The following is a 16,106-nucleotide window of genomic DNA, read 5'->3' as shown; positions in this document are numbered from 1 at the left end:
GGTCTTTTCCTAAGAAAGGTTTTGATAATCTGGTCTTTGGTGCCTAATATGTATATCCCACCTCTTATAACCAGATGATCAGTTATGACACTGATCTTCACTGATCTTCACCGGTCAGTGGTTTTAATGTTATGGCTATGGTTATCTGATGATGTAGGTGAAAGGACCACAAGGGGGCGTCGAGCACATGTCCCCGGACTGAACCCAGATGAAAGTGAGCACTGTGTGGTCATATGACAGGAGGAGGGGAGGGGAGGGGATGATAGGGGAAGGGAGGGGAGGGGATGATAGGGGAAGGGAGGGGAGGGGATGATAGGATAGGGGAGGGGAGGGGATGATAGGGGAGGGAAGGGGAGGGGATGATAGGGGAGGGGAGGGAAGGGGATGATAGGGGAGGGAAGGGGAGGGGTGTGTGAAGTTTACCGACTTGTTGAGTTTGAGCACGAGCTGAGTGAACGGCTCCCGGTTTCTCACGAACACACAATCACTGAAAACAGCCGCTCATGCCGAGAGTCTAGCTGACTGTAATGGGCCTTCGGGTAACGGGGTGTCCTGACGGAATATGGCGTGTACCGGTCAAACAGCGGTCCCCTCCCCTCGCAGTGTGTGTAGGCTGGACGGGAGAGGTAAACTGTGCTCGGGAAGTAACGGCCGGGACGGGAGGAGACCCAACGGCACGCTCGAGCAGCTGGTAAGGGAGTCGCGTGTGGCACCGGTGAGCTGCGGCGCGTCGCCCTGCGCCAGCATCCAGCTGCCCGGAGTGATGGACTCTGAGGGCAGAGTGGACGAGTCCAGACTGAGGATGCACATCTTTAAAAACGGTAACCGAGTGTGTGTGTGTGTGTGTGTGTGTGTGTGTGTGTGTGTGTGTGTGTGTCTTATGTTTTATTTATTTAGGATATTTAAACCTTTTTTATTTTTCAATTCTAATATCTGAATATATGAAATAATAAAATTGATATCTGACTATCATCTTGATTGATGTGATTGGCGATATCTTTAATAGTTTATGTGTTTAATCATAGCTGATTAACCAGCTCTTGACCAGCTTAGTGTGTATTGCACTTAATTTTGGCTGGTCATCCAGCTTTGTGATGCCGGTTCTGCTGGTTGATCCGCTTGGTCTTGCTGACCAGCTTGGACATGCTGATCATGCCGGTTGACCAGCTTGGTGATGCTCATCATTCTGGTCAATCATCTTAGTCCAGTCCATGCCAGTCGACCAACTTAGACATGCTGGTCATATTGGTCCACCAGCTTTGTCGTGCTGGTCATGCTAGTCATGCCGGTCAACCAGCTTAGACATTCTAGTCATGCTGGTCAGCCAGCTTAGACATGCTGGTCATGATGGTCAGCCAGCTTAGACATGCTGGTCATGATGGTCCACCAGCTTTGTCGTGCTGGTCATGATGGTCAGCCAGCTTAGACATTCTAGTCATGCTGGTCAGCCAGCTTAGACATGCTGGTCATGTTGGTCCACCAGCTTTGTCGTGCTGGTCATGATGGTCAGCCAGCTTAGACATGCTGGTGAACAAACTAGGTCATACTGGTCGATAAGCTTGGTGGTGCTGATCAGTTGTGCTTGGTCTGTACAGTTGTCCATCAAAAAACCCCTGAAAGGGTCCATCATTCTAGGTTTTACAGTGCAGGCTTTGGTCACATTTGCACACACGACTACATCAGCAGCGGCTAAGGCAGACTGATAGACTGATAGACTGATAGACTGCTATACTAGCATCTTGGGTTATCTCTGTTCTGCTGTAAATAACCTCAGCGTAAGCAGAATTACTCGTGATTTGTTTTCTACCACAGTCTTGCTTTAAGCTGCTCAGTAGATTTCTAAAGTAAGCTTTGTTGTGTGTGTGTGTGTGTGTATGTGTGTGTGTGTGTGTGTGTGTGCGGTGCTTTTTGGCCACAGTCTGGAATCTGTGCCAGTGGCGATCACCGTGCTGCGTTGGCCGTTTCCCATTTGGCCTTTAGCACATCTTAGCTTCAAGCAAACTTCAGTTGAGCTGTTGCAGTGCTAAAGAACACACACTTATTGTAACGGTGTGCAGGCATGAAGAACGTCACGTGATGTAAACAGGCCGTCACTGTGTGGGCTGTGCCTCACGCGTATCCGAAACACACTTGATTAGGTTGCGGGACAAGCCGTCTAAAGCTAACTGCTTGCATAATGAGATTCTCTTAAGAGCTTTAAGAGAGGGGATAAAGTTCAGGGAGTGGGGGATTAGGCCTTGCTTTGGTCTTTGGTGTCTTTCTTTGGCTGGAGACTAGTTACTAGGTTACACACACTAGTGAGTAATTGGATCAACAACTTTAGGTAAAGTGATCCGATTGTAATCATGCAGTAAAGCAACACCACCCAACACCAGTGACTTTGTACACAAACAGAAGAGCTTGAGTAAAAGGTCTCTCTGATGCAATCACATGGTTAGTGCTGATACAGCAGTTCTTTAGTTGAAGGGGGTTTTAGAGATTGTGTTGATGAACTCAGTGCTTATAGCCAGGCTGTACTCTGTCCTAATGGAGTGTGTTCAGACTGAACCGTATGTTAAAGTTAGGGTTCTTTTATTTTTAATGCTTATTTTAAAGTGGAATAAATAAATATATATATTCGGTCCAAGCTTATCCCGAAACTGTAGGCTGTTGGTCACACAAATGGAACCAATTTTGTGGTGTTGGTCCTTCCTTTTATGTACGCTGAGAAGTGTGGGTAACTGAGGATACATCAGCTGCATCCTCCAAATCGCTCCAAATGGGGGCTACATTTCTGGGCTGTATATGAAAGGTCCTATACTTTGGCCTTCTATGATGCAGCAAGCGAGAAATGCAGCCTAGGCTTTGGAACACGACTACAAGGTGTTGTAGTAATGAAATCTTATTTAACAAATAAACAAAAAAACTAATACATAAATGTGCACTTAGTAATAGATGTTCTTGTACTTAAAAATAATGAATACATTATTACAAATCAGAGACAAATATTAAAAATGAGAGACAAAGGTATTTAATTATATAATTCAGGTGTTTCATTCAGTCCCTTTGCCACAGGTGTATAAAATCAAGCACCTAGCCATGCAGTCTGCCTTCCCCCACATTCGTGAAAGAATGGGTGGTTTTAAAGAGCTCACTGAATTCTGGAACAAGAGGTACAGTGTAGTTGTGTATCGCGATAACAGAACTGATCACAATACGATAAAATATTGTCATATTGCACAACTAGAGTTGCACAATATGACAGTGTTTTATCTTATCATGATCAGTTTTGTTATCTCGATACACATTATGTATTTCTAAGCATATCAAGGATATTGTTAGAGCTTAATAAACCCTGATCAGCTGCAGGTTTTAGTGTAATCAGACTGGTTTAATTAGAAGCAGTGCAGCATATGTTGAGTAGTTTTTAGGAATCTGTCGCTACTGAGGTATTTAGTCTGTGGTTACATGTATTGTGATAAATATCATACATCATGAGATGTCTTTCAATATCGTGATAGAGTATTTTTATCATAGCGACCAACTCCATATTAAAGCCTATGGATTTAGAATGGGATGATTTTAAAGCTCCTGTAGGTGAAATGTGTCCCAATACCTACATATGGTTTTTTACAATCATTCAAATTTGCATGATGATGGACCAATAGAAATGCTTCAGAATGACTAAATAAAATATTTTTTACTTTGATGTTCATTGAAAGTTAAAAAAGTGTTTTCCTTCTCCTGTAATGTTGCCATTTTGGAGATAGATAGTTCTTGTCTAACAGTGACTGTATACTTCTGCTTTCATTTGCACTCATCCCATGTGTGTTTGAACTAGGGAATCACTAAAATGTCCAGAATAAATAAATAACCCACAGGGATTTTCTATCCCCAGTCCATAACTAAGCTGAAAACCCCCCTTTTTGAAATAATCATAGTTGTGATGTCACAACCATGAGCATATTGACATGTGATGTGACATCTGCCTGTTCACTTTAAAGATATGTAGATTGTTTAAAACTGTTTTAATGAGGCACCGTGCATCAGAAAGAGGTTGTTTACATACTGTAGGTCAGTTCTAAAGGTACAGTAACTAGAACAGCCTGTTTAAAGCAGCATTATGCGAGAATTGGTATTTCTGCATTTCTTTCATTGGAACTCACAATTACAAATTGAGCTGCTGCTGAAGGACACACTTTTCACATGCATTTTATAAGCTGAGGGATACATGAACTGAAAACGAAAGAAGCATGTGGACTGAGACCATAGAGTAATATTATAGAATTTTGCACAAATATTATTTGCAGAGTTTCACAGACATGAATATTATTATGAACCCCTTATTATGAATATTATAAATGCAAACAAATAAAGCAGAATTTCTTTTTCTATTTCTAACAGAATTCTCCATTTCTATTGGTGCATTCATCATGGAATTGTGACCCAACCTTAAGAACCACTGTCAGATTCACATAATGTCAAAAAAATAAACACTAAAAATCCACCTTTTTAAAATGACTCACTTTGGATGTTTTAGGGGGTGTGTCGCCTGCAGAACGGGGGCCAGTGTGGCGCTTCCTGTTTGGGATGTACCCCTGCAGCTCAACGGCCCTGGAGCGCCCCCTGTTGCTGGAGCAAATGACTGTCCGATACGAGGTCATGAAGAGAAAGTGGCAGCAGCTGCTTCCTGGAGCCATTCGTCTTCGTCTCAATGGCACTGATGGTAAAGCCCAATTCCGAGATGTTCCTATTTGTATGTAAACTAGACTGGTAATCCCTTCGGGCAGAGGTACAAAATTCCTAAGACCAGGTTTAACATGTATAAGCATTCTTTTCCAGTACTCTCGAATTGAAGGTGCTACAAAGGGTTCTTTAAACAATGCTATAGAAGAACCACTTTTGGTTTAATGAAGAACCATGTTAGTAACTGAGATGTGTGAGTATGAACACTCAAATTGGTAAGGAAACCTCACACCAAGAGAAGCCTTCTAAAGGATCCTCTCAAACAATTGCTTTTGTTCTTTATGGAACTAAATGTGGTTCTTCTAAGGCTTCACTCAAGGTGCGTTATTTTTACAGAGAATTTTTCATTTTAAATTAATTTTTGTTTTTTAAGTATACGCACAAAAATTTAATTTTCATGCTTTCATGAATGTCTCTATTTTATTGTTATTTTATTTGTAACACTATTTTAATGTTTCTGTCCTGTTATTTGTTTTTATTTATGACTGATGTGTCTTTTTGTTAAGCCATTCTGCAAACCAAATTTCCCATGTGGGCAATAAAAAAAGAGCTGAGAACTGACCTCAAAGTAGCTAATTAAAAAATCATGTTGAAGGAAATCAAGTTCTAGATTTACAACCTTACTATTTTCTCCTCTGTTATTTTTTCTCTTACTTGTTTTTAGCTGAACTGGTAGCAGCAGTGCAGTATTTTGAACAGAGGCAGGAGAGGGAACGAGAGCAACAGCAATACCAGTCGGAAGAGGTCAGGGAAACCATGTCCTTTCTGGAGCTTCAGGCTCAGGTAAAAAGAAAACACATCCTCTGAGAAAATTAAGCTCTGCATGTGTTATGGCTACAAAGAGTGGATTATATGGTTAATTCTAGCATTATTTTTTGCTATGTATGACGATACGTATGACGATATGTGAATTACTGTATTTGGAACTCAGTTCCCCCATTAGACCTTATTGATTAAGACCTCAGCTCTAATGCCCATAATCTCGAGTTCGCTGATAGCTGGGTTTATTTAAATCAGGCAGATGTAGAAACGGAGTATGTATGTGCTAGAGCTGGGCAATATAATAATGATTTATCGTATTGTGATAAATTTTGTTATTGTGTTACACTGTGCTTTTCTAATATATTGTTAGTGCTTAACAACATTGATCGACTGCAGGTTTAATTAGGTTAACAGTGTAATTAGACTGGCTTAATGAGATTAAGTGCAACAGATGTTGAATGAAAATCCTTTTTAATATTTTAAGAATCTGTCGCTACTGATGTATTTAGTCTGTGGTTATGATTTATTGTGATAAATATTGTGTATCGTGAAAATGTCTTTAAATATCACAATATAGTATTTTTACCATTTCGCCCAGCCCTAGTGTGTTCTGGCCTGTTGTGAATAGCACCACATTAGTGCTAAGCCTTTGGCAGTGCATCTAAATTACATTACACACAGGCACCTTTATGTTGAATAACAGTATTAATATGAATAAACTATGAACCCCCGACCCAATGATCCAACATACTACCTAGTACAAGGACACACAGTGGTATTGATTTGATATAAAGCAAAAGTGCTTAAGTGCTAATAGTGCTACACTATGTGAAGTACTGCACATCTAAACATTTTAATGACAGACTGTTTGTAGTGTGGGCCCTTAAAAAGGCTTTTATGATTGCTATGATCAATTGGGCATTCCTGAAGAAAAAGGTTGTTACTGACTCCTCTGTGTGATTAAACATGATAATTTTCTTATTCGAATGGTCATGTTTGACTTCTTTACATGCAGGTGCTATTTGAACGGGTGACTTTTGATCTGGAAGAGCTTCAAGAGGCCATACGTATCATTGACAAAGATGTCCCTAGAACTGACAGAGACCTGGCTTACTACATGTAAGTGTATTTAGCATCATGCCTTTTTTAAGGGTTCTTGAAGATTTTCTTGTGAGCAGTTGTCAGGGTTTCCACACATCCTAAAAAACCTGGGAATGTGTAGCTTCGTAGTACAGACATAAAAAATATGCTGAAAAAAGATGTATGTAGTAGTGTGTAGCTGTGGCACCGTAGTGTGTAGCTGTGGCACCGTAGTGTGTAGCTGTGACATCGTAGTGTGTAGCTGTGACATCGTAGTGTGTAGCTATGACATCGTAGTGTGTAGCTGTGACATCGCAGAGTGTTGCTGTGGCATCGTAGTGTGTAGCTGTGACATCGTAGTGTGTAGCTATGACATCGTAGTGTGTAGCTGTGACGTCGTAGAGTGTTGTTGTGGCATCGTAGTGTGTAGCTGTGCCACCGTAGCGTGTAGCTGTGGCATTGTAGTGCGTAGCTGTGGCACCGTAGCGTGTAGCTGTGGCACCGTAGTGTGTAGCTGTGGCATTGTAGTGTGTAGCTGTGGCACCGTAGTGTGTAGCTGTGGCACCGTAGTGTGTAGCTATGACATCGTAGTGTGTAGCTGTGACATCGTAGAGTGTTGTTGTGGCATCGTAGTGTGTAGCTGTGCCACCGTAGCGTGTAGCTGTGGCATTGTAGTGTGTAGCTGTGGCACCGTAGCATGAATCTGTGGCACATTAGCGTGTAGCTGTGGCATTGTAGTGTGTAGCTGTGGCACAGTAGCATGTAGCTGTAGCACAGTAGCGTGTAGCTGTGGAACCGTAGTGTGTAGCTGTGGCACCGTAGTGTGTAGCTGTAGCACAGTAGCGTGTAGCTGTGGAACCGTAGTGTGTAGCTGTGGCACCGTAGTGTGTAGCTGTGACATCGTAGAGTGTTGCTGTGACATCGTAGAGTGTTGCTGTGGCATTGTAGTGTGTAGCTGTGCCACCGTAGTGTGTAGCTGTGGTACCGTAGTGTGTTCCTGTGGCACTGTAGTGTGTTCCTGTGGCATTGTAGTGTGTAGCCCTGGCACCGTAGTGTGTAGCTGTGGCCCCGTAGTGTGTTCCTGTGGCACCGTAGTGTGTTGCCGTGGCACCGTAGTGTGTTGCTGTGGCACCGTAGTGTGTAGCTGTGTACTTCGTAGTGTGTAGCTGTGGCACCATAGCATGAATCTGTGGCACATTAGCGTGTAGCTGTGGCACAGTAGTGTGTAGCTGTGGCACAGTAGCGTGTAGCTGTGGCACAGTAGTGTGTAGCTGTGGCACTAGTGTGCATCTATAGCAGTATAGCATGTAGATATGGCAGTAAGATAAAACAGTGGCACTACATTAAGTAACTAGGGCATTATGTGTGAGTTGAGGACTGTGTGTGTGTGTGTGTGTGTGTGTGCTTTGTAAATGGAGTTCTACAAGTGGGGGAGGGCGGATTCATTTAAAAAGTTTTCCTCACTGTAGTCGGGTGATGTTTGGATATCTGTAAGTAGACATTTAACTTGTATTATGGCACTATAATGTGTTTTATTCTCCTGGACTTTTATGATCGAGAATATGAACAAAGTCATGATGAGGAACACTGTTATGTGTCAGACACTTCAGAGATATAACCCCACTCTGAACCTGCATATTGTCGCTGTCATACAGGGGAATGAACAAAACCTTTTAACATTCAATGGATGACAAGAGAAAATGATCTTGTTTTAAATTAAAAGAAAAATCCAGTTTGAAATCATAAAAAAGGAGAAAAAAAAGGAAAAAAAAAACCGTGATGAAATATTGCAGAAATCCACAATCTCTACCTTATGACCAAGCTGATTTCAAAATGTTTAGCCAAAATGTAGGTAAGAGATGCTCAATGCTCACTGTAACTCAGAGAGGGCTTGTTGATGAGCTGATTAGTTGAATCAGGTGTGCTGGGAGCAGGGAAAGCACTAAAATGTGCAGGGCAGGATGCCCCCAGGACCAGGGTTGAGAGACACTTGTCTAGTTAGTTGGAACGTAAATGGTGATCAGCTGTAGTCAGGGAGCGGTGAGGTGTTCCTTTCTGAGAAAAACAGAGGAGCAGATTTCTGACCTAGTCTAAAAGACATAGGCGTACAGTAGTGGAATTACAGTAGAGCAGAGATCCTGACTTCCTGAAACGTTGAAGTTGGACTATTGAATTTGAATGAACTGTGGTGTACTTTTTGGTGGGGGTGCTCTTATAGCCAAGACCTTCACTGGTTTTAATGTAGCCAATTGCATCAGACTGTTGTTGACTGTCTTAAGGTGGAGGGAATGCAGGACCTGACCACAACCAGAGTTGAACACCCCTGCCCTGAACTAACCACTGTGCTTTAACCCCTTAAAACCTGAAATCATCCAGAATCACTTAAGTTCCAAATGAAAAAGTCATTCTTAGCCAAGTTCATACTATTCGCCTGCACTTTCGTTAACACTAGGTGGGTTTAACTGAACAATGCAGATGCCGTTTAGTGCTAAAAACTAAACAAACAACTATTATTGACATAAAAGACACATCCTCGTTGCCACACCGCTTTATCAAACAACCTTGGAGCTCAGAATAACTATAATGTGTCTCATATCAGAGTCAACAAGCTCTCGCGTTTCAGCTTGACTGAAGTTAGACATTAACCAACGAGTGATCGGAAAGATTCTCTCGTTTAAGAAGGTCAGCTCGACAATCATTTATTTCAGCCTTCACACTTGGATGGGGGCATTTTCCGTTCGGAAGGACAAAGACTTCTATACGGATGGGAGATTTGCTTCTAACTCCCATTCACTTACTAATCATCTCTGGGAGGCCTGGGAGCATAAGGTTAATAGCCCTTTAACAGAGAAGGTTTGGGAGGAGAGCCTGTCCAGGATATCACACTGCTCCATAAATTCTAGATATAGGCTGATTCAGTTTAAGGTGCTCCACAGACGAGATTAAGTCAAATCTACAGCTCTGTCTTATCAGTCTGTGCCAAATGTAAGGCAAATGTAAATTGCTCTGGTTCTGCCAGCTGTTGTTCTGGTTGAGTGTTTGTCAGTGCACTCATGTGTCCTGACCCTGTTATTGCAATTTGTGGATTTAAAGATTCAATGTCCATATTTCCATACATCCAAAAACAAGTCTTAAAACATTGTCTATCAGAGATGCAGGGATGCATACATACATTGTCTTTAAAATCACTTGTAAAATGTCTTTTTTTTTTCATTCATTCATTACTGCCTAAAATGCCTAAAATTAGAATCACGTGCAGCACATTGGCTGCACATGATCAGAACCTGGTTAGAGAGGATTTTGGAGTAGCCTGTCTTATTTAAACCTCAGATATCAAGTGTGGGTTGGTACTTGAATATTGAAGTGAGTGGTGAAGATCACCATGGCAGAAAGGCGATCGCAGATTCTGGGAAGGGGTTTAGAAAGATCTCAGACCAATCAGGAATCGGATGTTCCACTGTCCTCCAAATAATTTACAAGTAAAACAACTGCCAACATGATCAGCCCATCCTAGCAAGTTCAAGAGCCCAAGAGCAGACCACACAATGCGTAAAGAAGCCTCCAACAATCCTAAAATGTCACTATAGGATGTACAGGTAGCGCTTGCCACAGTCAATGTCAAAATACAGTCTACCATCAGTAAGAAACTGCAAGTTGAAATTTCAGGGGAGGAAACCCTTGCTGTTCAAGATTCACCTGTCCAAAGCTTGTTGTTCCAGAAATCCTGGTCGAGGTGTTCTCTGACAGCTTTTAGTCTTGCCCTGATGCCCGTATGTTTAAATACTTTAAAAAAAAGCAAGGTTTTCACTGGGTGTCATAATTTTTTCACATGACACAGATAAAGCTGGAAGGCTGTAATAGTTACAGTTTTATTGCCACCACAGTGACGTATTGCAGCAGTGTGTGTAGGCCCTCTCAGATGTTTAAAAGCTACTCAGGTTATTGACTGCATACACGTCCCATATGTCAGGTACAACTGCGGCACCTAGTGGTGAAATACTGCAACTGTTGGATTTCTTTAGCAGACTGACAGTGTAACAGATGTAGGTCATTATTCTAAGCACATATAGACTGCAGATTCCACATGCAGAGACACAATGGACCCAGATACAGCAAAGGTATCTGCATCCTCTCACTAAACCTCAAATGTTGATAACATCTGATTATTTTTTGTCTACAGTACATTGAGTCACTTTTGTCAGAGAAGGACTAGATATCTCAACTGGAACTGTTTTGTGTAATTTATCAGTGTTTCAGGATGCTTCTCGGAACCTTGAGTAAACCTTATATAAACCTTATATAAGGGATTTTTTATACACTACATACACTGTACACATTTATTCTGTATATAAAAATTAGAACATATAATAATACACTGGATTCTAAATATTGTCATACTTATTAATATCTATAAACTTCACAAAAAAACTTCTCCAAAAAGGCAACTTTAAAATCTGTAGTTGTGAATGTAAAAATATTTTATTCCACTTCATTTGTGGATTATTTATATTAATCTGTTCATCATAAAATATAAAATATAAAAGAATATAACAAATAACTGACAGATTCACATGAATCATGAAGAAGTATGAACAAATTTGCCTGCTGTAAGTAATTTATGCAGTTGTGTAGAGCATTTTAGCCACTAGGGGGCCCAGAGTGTTTAGTTTTTTTAAATGCATTTAACATTAATAGTCAATAAGGACAGTGAGTGCCTGTATTTTCATACATTTTTAAGAATAAGAATCCAGTTTGGTTGGATGAGGTTCTCAATCGCTCAGACCCAGCCTTAATGGATTAGGTTTAATGCTGCAGGTTTATTTATTTATTGGAGTTTGATCAGTTCTTTTTGTATTCATTCACTTTCTCTGATGCTGCTCATCAGAGATAAATAGTTCAGTTCATAGCGTCTGATTTGGCCAGACGAGTTTATTATACTGAGAGTGTTTGATGTTTGATGTCTGTTTTCCTGTGTTTTTGTCCGCAGGAACGAAGGTCTGGGTAACCTGCTGGTGCTAAGAGACATCCTCATCACCTATGCTGCTTTTCACCCAGGCAAGGCCCTGTCTGTGTTTTTTGTTCAGCTGCATTGTTGCACTAATTATTAGACATCAGCACAGGTTTATATGCATGCACTGTCTGCCCAGATGTAGGCTCTTTTTGTCTTGTAAAGTAACTTTTGAAAAACCTCTTGCTTTCTTGTTCCTTCCTTTTTCTTACATTCATCCATCTGTCTATTCATCCTCCTACCTATCCATTCACTCACCCATCCATCCATTCATCGATTCACCCATCCACCCACCTATTCATTCATCTATCTATTCATCCTCCCACCTATTCATTCATCCATCCACCTACCCATTCATTTATTATCCATCCATCTATCTATCCATCCATTTATCTACTCACCCATCTTGCCATCCATCCATCCATACACCCACCCACCCATCTATCTACCTATCCAATCACCCATCCTTCTACCCACCCATCCTCACTTATCTATCCATCCATCCATCCATCCATCCATCCATCCCTTCTCCTTTTGTTCCTTTCTTCTTTCTCTCAGAGGTCAGTTATGCCCAAGGTATGAATGATCTGTGCAGTCGATTCTTGGAGGTTTTGGATTCGGAAGTGGACACGTACTGGAGCTTTTCCTGTTACATGGAAAAGTTTTCCAAAGACTTTCAGGCTGACGGCCTGCACCGCAAGATCGGTTTGTTTTTTGTCTGTATAATGAAGTGATAACAGTGCAGATGAATACAATTAACTGTAGCCATGTTCTGTAGTGGCCATATCTCCCAGTGAAATATATGTGGATATTTTATATTATAAAACTAGTGAAGAATGGAATGTCTATTGGGTCCATTCTGGTCCTGGGGTACCACTGCCCTGCATCTTGTGTTTTCCCAGCTCTGCCACTCCTCAGGAAGGGCTGTGATGCTTTAGGACCCAGATTGAAAACCACAATTATAGTCCTCTAGTATTGTTCATGATCATTTTCTCACAACATTTTTGCTAGTTTAATCTGTGTGTCTGTTTTCCAGAACTAGAGGCGGCTCTGCTGAAAGAGTTGGACCCTCAGCTTCATGCTCATCTAGTCACAGACAACATGGACCGACTTACATTTTGTCACAGGTATACGGCCTGCACTTAAGTCCTCTGTCTGTTTTGAGTGTTGTATATATGAACAAATATACAGAAATCATTTTATTCTGTATCTTTGTAGATGACATTTAGTCCTCACCTTCTAAAAGACCATCTCTCTGTATATCTGTGTGCTGTGCAGGTGGTTGCTGCTGGGCTTTCAGCGAGAGTTTGAGCACAGTGATGCTTTGCGACTCTTTGAGATTCTTAGCTGCGATCATTTGGAGCTGATCTCTCAGCAAGTGGATCGGGCGCGCTATCAGGAGAGACTGGCCTGCAAGCATAGTCTTGGTAAAGGGCATTATAAACCTAATATATTAGATAATGACTCAATCCCATTAAAGGGAGTACAGAACTTTTCTGATGTTCTTCTCATTGGAATGTGTGTAGATTTCATTGTTTTCGAGCCAAATCTGCTGTAAGTAGTACATATAAAAATATATAGTACAATCTGTGGTCTAGAATCTTTAGTCATTGTGTATTTCTCTGAACTCTGCTTGACTGATAAGTGGATAGGAATGTTTTGGGAAGTTATTATATAAGATGTGATAAAATATTACTAAATATTATATTATAACTGGTTCCGAAAAAGCTTTCACTGTCAGATTTCTACAGGTATTTCAAAATATGTGAATATCAGGTTACACATAAGCTAGGGAGGTCCCAATGTCGTTTTTTTGCCCCCCAGTGGAAGCCAAGCTTCTTACAGCTGAATATCAGACGCTTTTTGTGTTTGTATAAATAATACAGACACATAGTTTTGATAAAAGTAAAGTCACTGTTGACCAATTAGCTCCCAGTTCCTTAAACATACTGCAGTTAAATCACTGTGTAGGTGTGTGTAGTGGTACACCCTCTAGACTAATATCTGTTGTTGTTTGTCGACTACTGATGTGAAATAACTGGTGGGTGGGTGAATTTGATCTGTGATTTTGGTCTCTATAGCATGTCTATGTGTATTAGCATTAGCATCCACTCAGTTCTAAATGGGCTCTTCAGTGCTTGTAAAAGATCTTCTGCTTAACATTTTCATCAGACTGTTGTAACCTTGTCATGATTATTTTGCAGAGGACAAGCCAGTAACAGAGCCTCAGGCTATTAACACAGAGTTCACATTTGAGCTCTTCATCTGTGCCACCATTTTGCTGGAGAACAGAGACGCACTGCTCAGCTGCAGAAATGAGGTCCAGCTCATCCAGTTCACAAATAGGTCTGCAGTTCCCTTAACTTCCCTTAATCTCAAACGTGATGGCTTTAGAATGTGATTAATGTGGCCAAGTGATTGGTACCCCTTTAAATTTAGTGTCTTTAGAAACTATATAGTAACATATTAAATGTCTATGCAACAAGAAGCCAACTACTGGTCGTCTATTCACTGTTACACATCAATTACAGTAGTACAGCTTATGTACACCGATCAGCCATAACATTAAAACCACCTACTTGATATTGAGTAGGTCCCCGGATCTGTCCTTTTGAGGCATAGACTCCACAAGCACTCTGAAGGTGTTCTGTAGTATCTGGCACCAAGATGTTAGCAGCAGATCCTTTAAGTCCTGTAGGCTGTCAGTTGGGGCCTCCATGAATCACATCGGTGAGCCTTAGGTTCCCCTGACCCTGTCTTCGGTTCACTGGTTGTCCTTTCTTGAACTACTTTTGGTACCATTTTTGGAACACCCCACAAGACCTGCTTGACGTTTTAGAGATGTTCTGACCCAGTCGTCCAGCATCACAATCTTGCATTACAATGGCTCTTGTAAGGTGGCTCAGATCCTTACTCCTGCTCATATTTTCTGCTTTTTAACACATTTATCACCTTCAAGAACTGACTGTTCACTTGCTGCCTGAAATATCCACCTCTTGACAGATTTGACACACTTTAGATAAAGTTGTGACCATTTAAACATTTTAGATAAAATCAATTTAGATAAAATCAATGTTTTTCACCTGTTAGTGGTGCCAATGTTATGACTAATCAGTGTAAATACACATGCATTGGCTTTAGATTTCAACTTCTGTAATCTACAAGTATAGACAATGAATATTAAGTGGGACCAAATTATTTATTTTGCTTTTAATGCCTTTATACTTAATATAAAGTATTGTGAATTTATACACAATAGAAAATCCATGATAGAACATGTCTGTGTATGCAGTTTGCAGGGAACACTGGACTTAAACAGAAGCTTGGAGAAAGCTGAGGTGCATTTCTACAACTACTGCAAGCGCACAGCCTGGGACTGTCAAAAGCGCAAGAGCAAAGAGGAGCACTTCCTTTACCAGCTCCGCAACCTCTTCTCCTGAGCTAGACGTTTCTCAACGTCTCTGTAAGAGGCCAGTGCAATCTGTCATGCTTGGAATTCGGGACCTTACTGACAACAGCAGGCATGTACAGTACCATTGTGAAGGAAATGGCTTTAAACCGAATAATGCTGCTTAACCAATCTCAAGAAGATGGGCTAAAGGGGATGGCGGTCAGCTCTCAATCTCCTTTGACATAAAGGAGAATCTACATGAGCATCTCCTTCTCTCCATCCTCTTCATGTCTTGTTGAAAATTTGCGTCTGTAAAGTGCCTTTCACATCTTCTGTTTGCCTTACTCTCATTCAGTGGGGTTAAAAAGCCTGAGACCACACTGATGAAACCAACCACTCATTTAAATCTTTATTCTCTATCATTTCAAAGATTCTACTTTTTATTCAAGTTGTTATAATGAGAAACATCTTCACTACTGGTCTCAGACTACTCTACCCCCACTGTATCTAATGAATAGCTTGCTGTTTGAATCAGGTATGTTGGATTAAAGGAAAAAACAAAGAACTTACAAACATGGAAAGGAACTCCACTCCTGAAACACTAAGGGCTTGATTTGCACAGTGTGCACCAGCTTGTAGCAGCTTCAAGAATGTCTTGCTGTTACTTAATGAAGAGACAAACAGGTGACAGGTAATGGTGTAATTTCCAATCATTGCATATGTTTGAAGTTCCAAATCATCTCTGTCGCACAAACACCCTGTATTTTTTGACATAGTGTAAATCTGGATTTATTTTTTTTTTACATTTTGTCAAATTTCTTGATGAATGGACCAAAAGAAATGCTCCGAAATGACTCAAATTGTTTTACATTGACTTCTATTGAAAGTTATGAGTTTTTTTTTCTCCTGCTGTACAGTTGCTGTTCTGGAGATACAAGGTTTTTGCGTGACAGCACTAAAATGCAAACAGGTATTTTAAACCACAATTAGTTTCATAAAAGTGTAATAATTCAGTCAGGTAATCAGTAAAAATGTGACTTGTGATAAATATCTGAATTGTGTTTCATAATTTAGAATTTTATCATTTATGACATGGTTGTTGTTATTATTGTTGTTGTTGTTTTAGATGCTATTTATTAT

General features: G+C 40.7%; 1 protein-coding gene across 1 annotated transcript; it reads left to right on the top strand.

Moving 5' to 3' along the window:
* The first annotated feature begins 435 nt into the window (after window positions 1-435).
* Window positions 436-15,017, top strand: LOC140565606 (TBC1 domain family member 15). Its single transcript, XM_072691621.1, has 10 exons — window positions 436-821; window positions 4,520-4,705; window positions 5,390-5,508; window positions 6,503-6,606; window positions 11,555-11,622; window positions 12,134-12,280; window positions 12,612-12,702; window positions 12,854-13,002; window positions 13,780-13,921; window positions 14,868-15,017. Exons 1-10 carry the CDS (start codon window positions 563-565, stop codon window positions 15,013-15,015), a joined length of 1,413 nt encoding a protein of 470 aa, XP_072547722.1. The 5' UTR covers window positions 436-562; the 3' UTR covers window positions 15,016-15,017.
* The last annotated feature ends 1,089 nt before the right edge of the window (window positions 15,018-16,106 follow it).

This window comes from Salminus brasiliensis, chromosome 11 (assembly GCF_030463535.1).
Source record: "Salminus brasiliensis chromosome 11, fSalBra1.hap2, whole genome shotgun sequence".
Taxonomy (NCBI): domain Eukaryota; kingdom Metazoa; phylum Chordata; class Actinopteri; order Characiformes; family Bryconidae; genus Salminus; species Salminus brasiliensis.
Note: the sequence above shows the minus strand (reverse complement) of the source record. Positions and strands in the feature narration are given on the sequence as shown.

What these genes read in the sequence shown, in the direction of transcription:
- LOC140565606 (XM_072691621.1), top strand. Translation starts at nt 563, where the DNA reads ATGGCGTGTACCGGTCAAACAGCGGTCCCCTCCCCTCGCAGTGTGTGT. An exon ending in CGACTTACATTTTGTCACAG is followed by an intron (nt 12,703 to 12,853) that starts GTATACGGCCTG and finishes TGTGCTGTGCAG; the next exon opens with GTGGTTGCTGCTGGGCTTTC. An exon ending in CTCATCCAGTTCACAAATAG is followed by an intron (nt 13,922 to 14,867) that starts GTCTGCAGTTCC and finishes CTGTGTATGCAG; the next exon opens with TTTGCAGGGAACACTGGACT.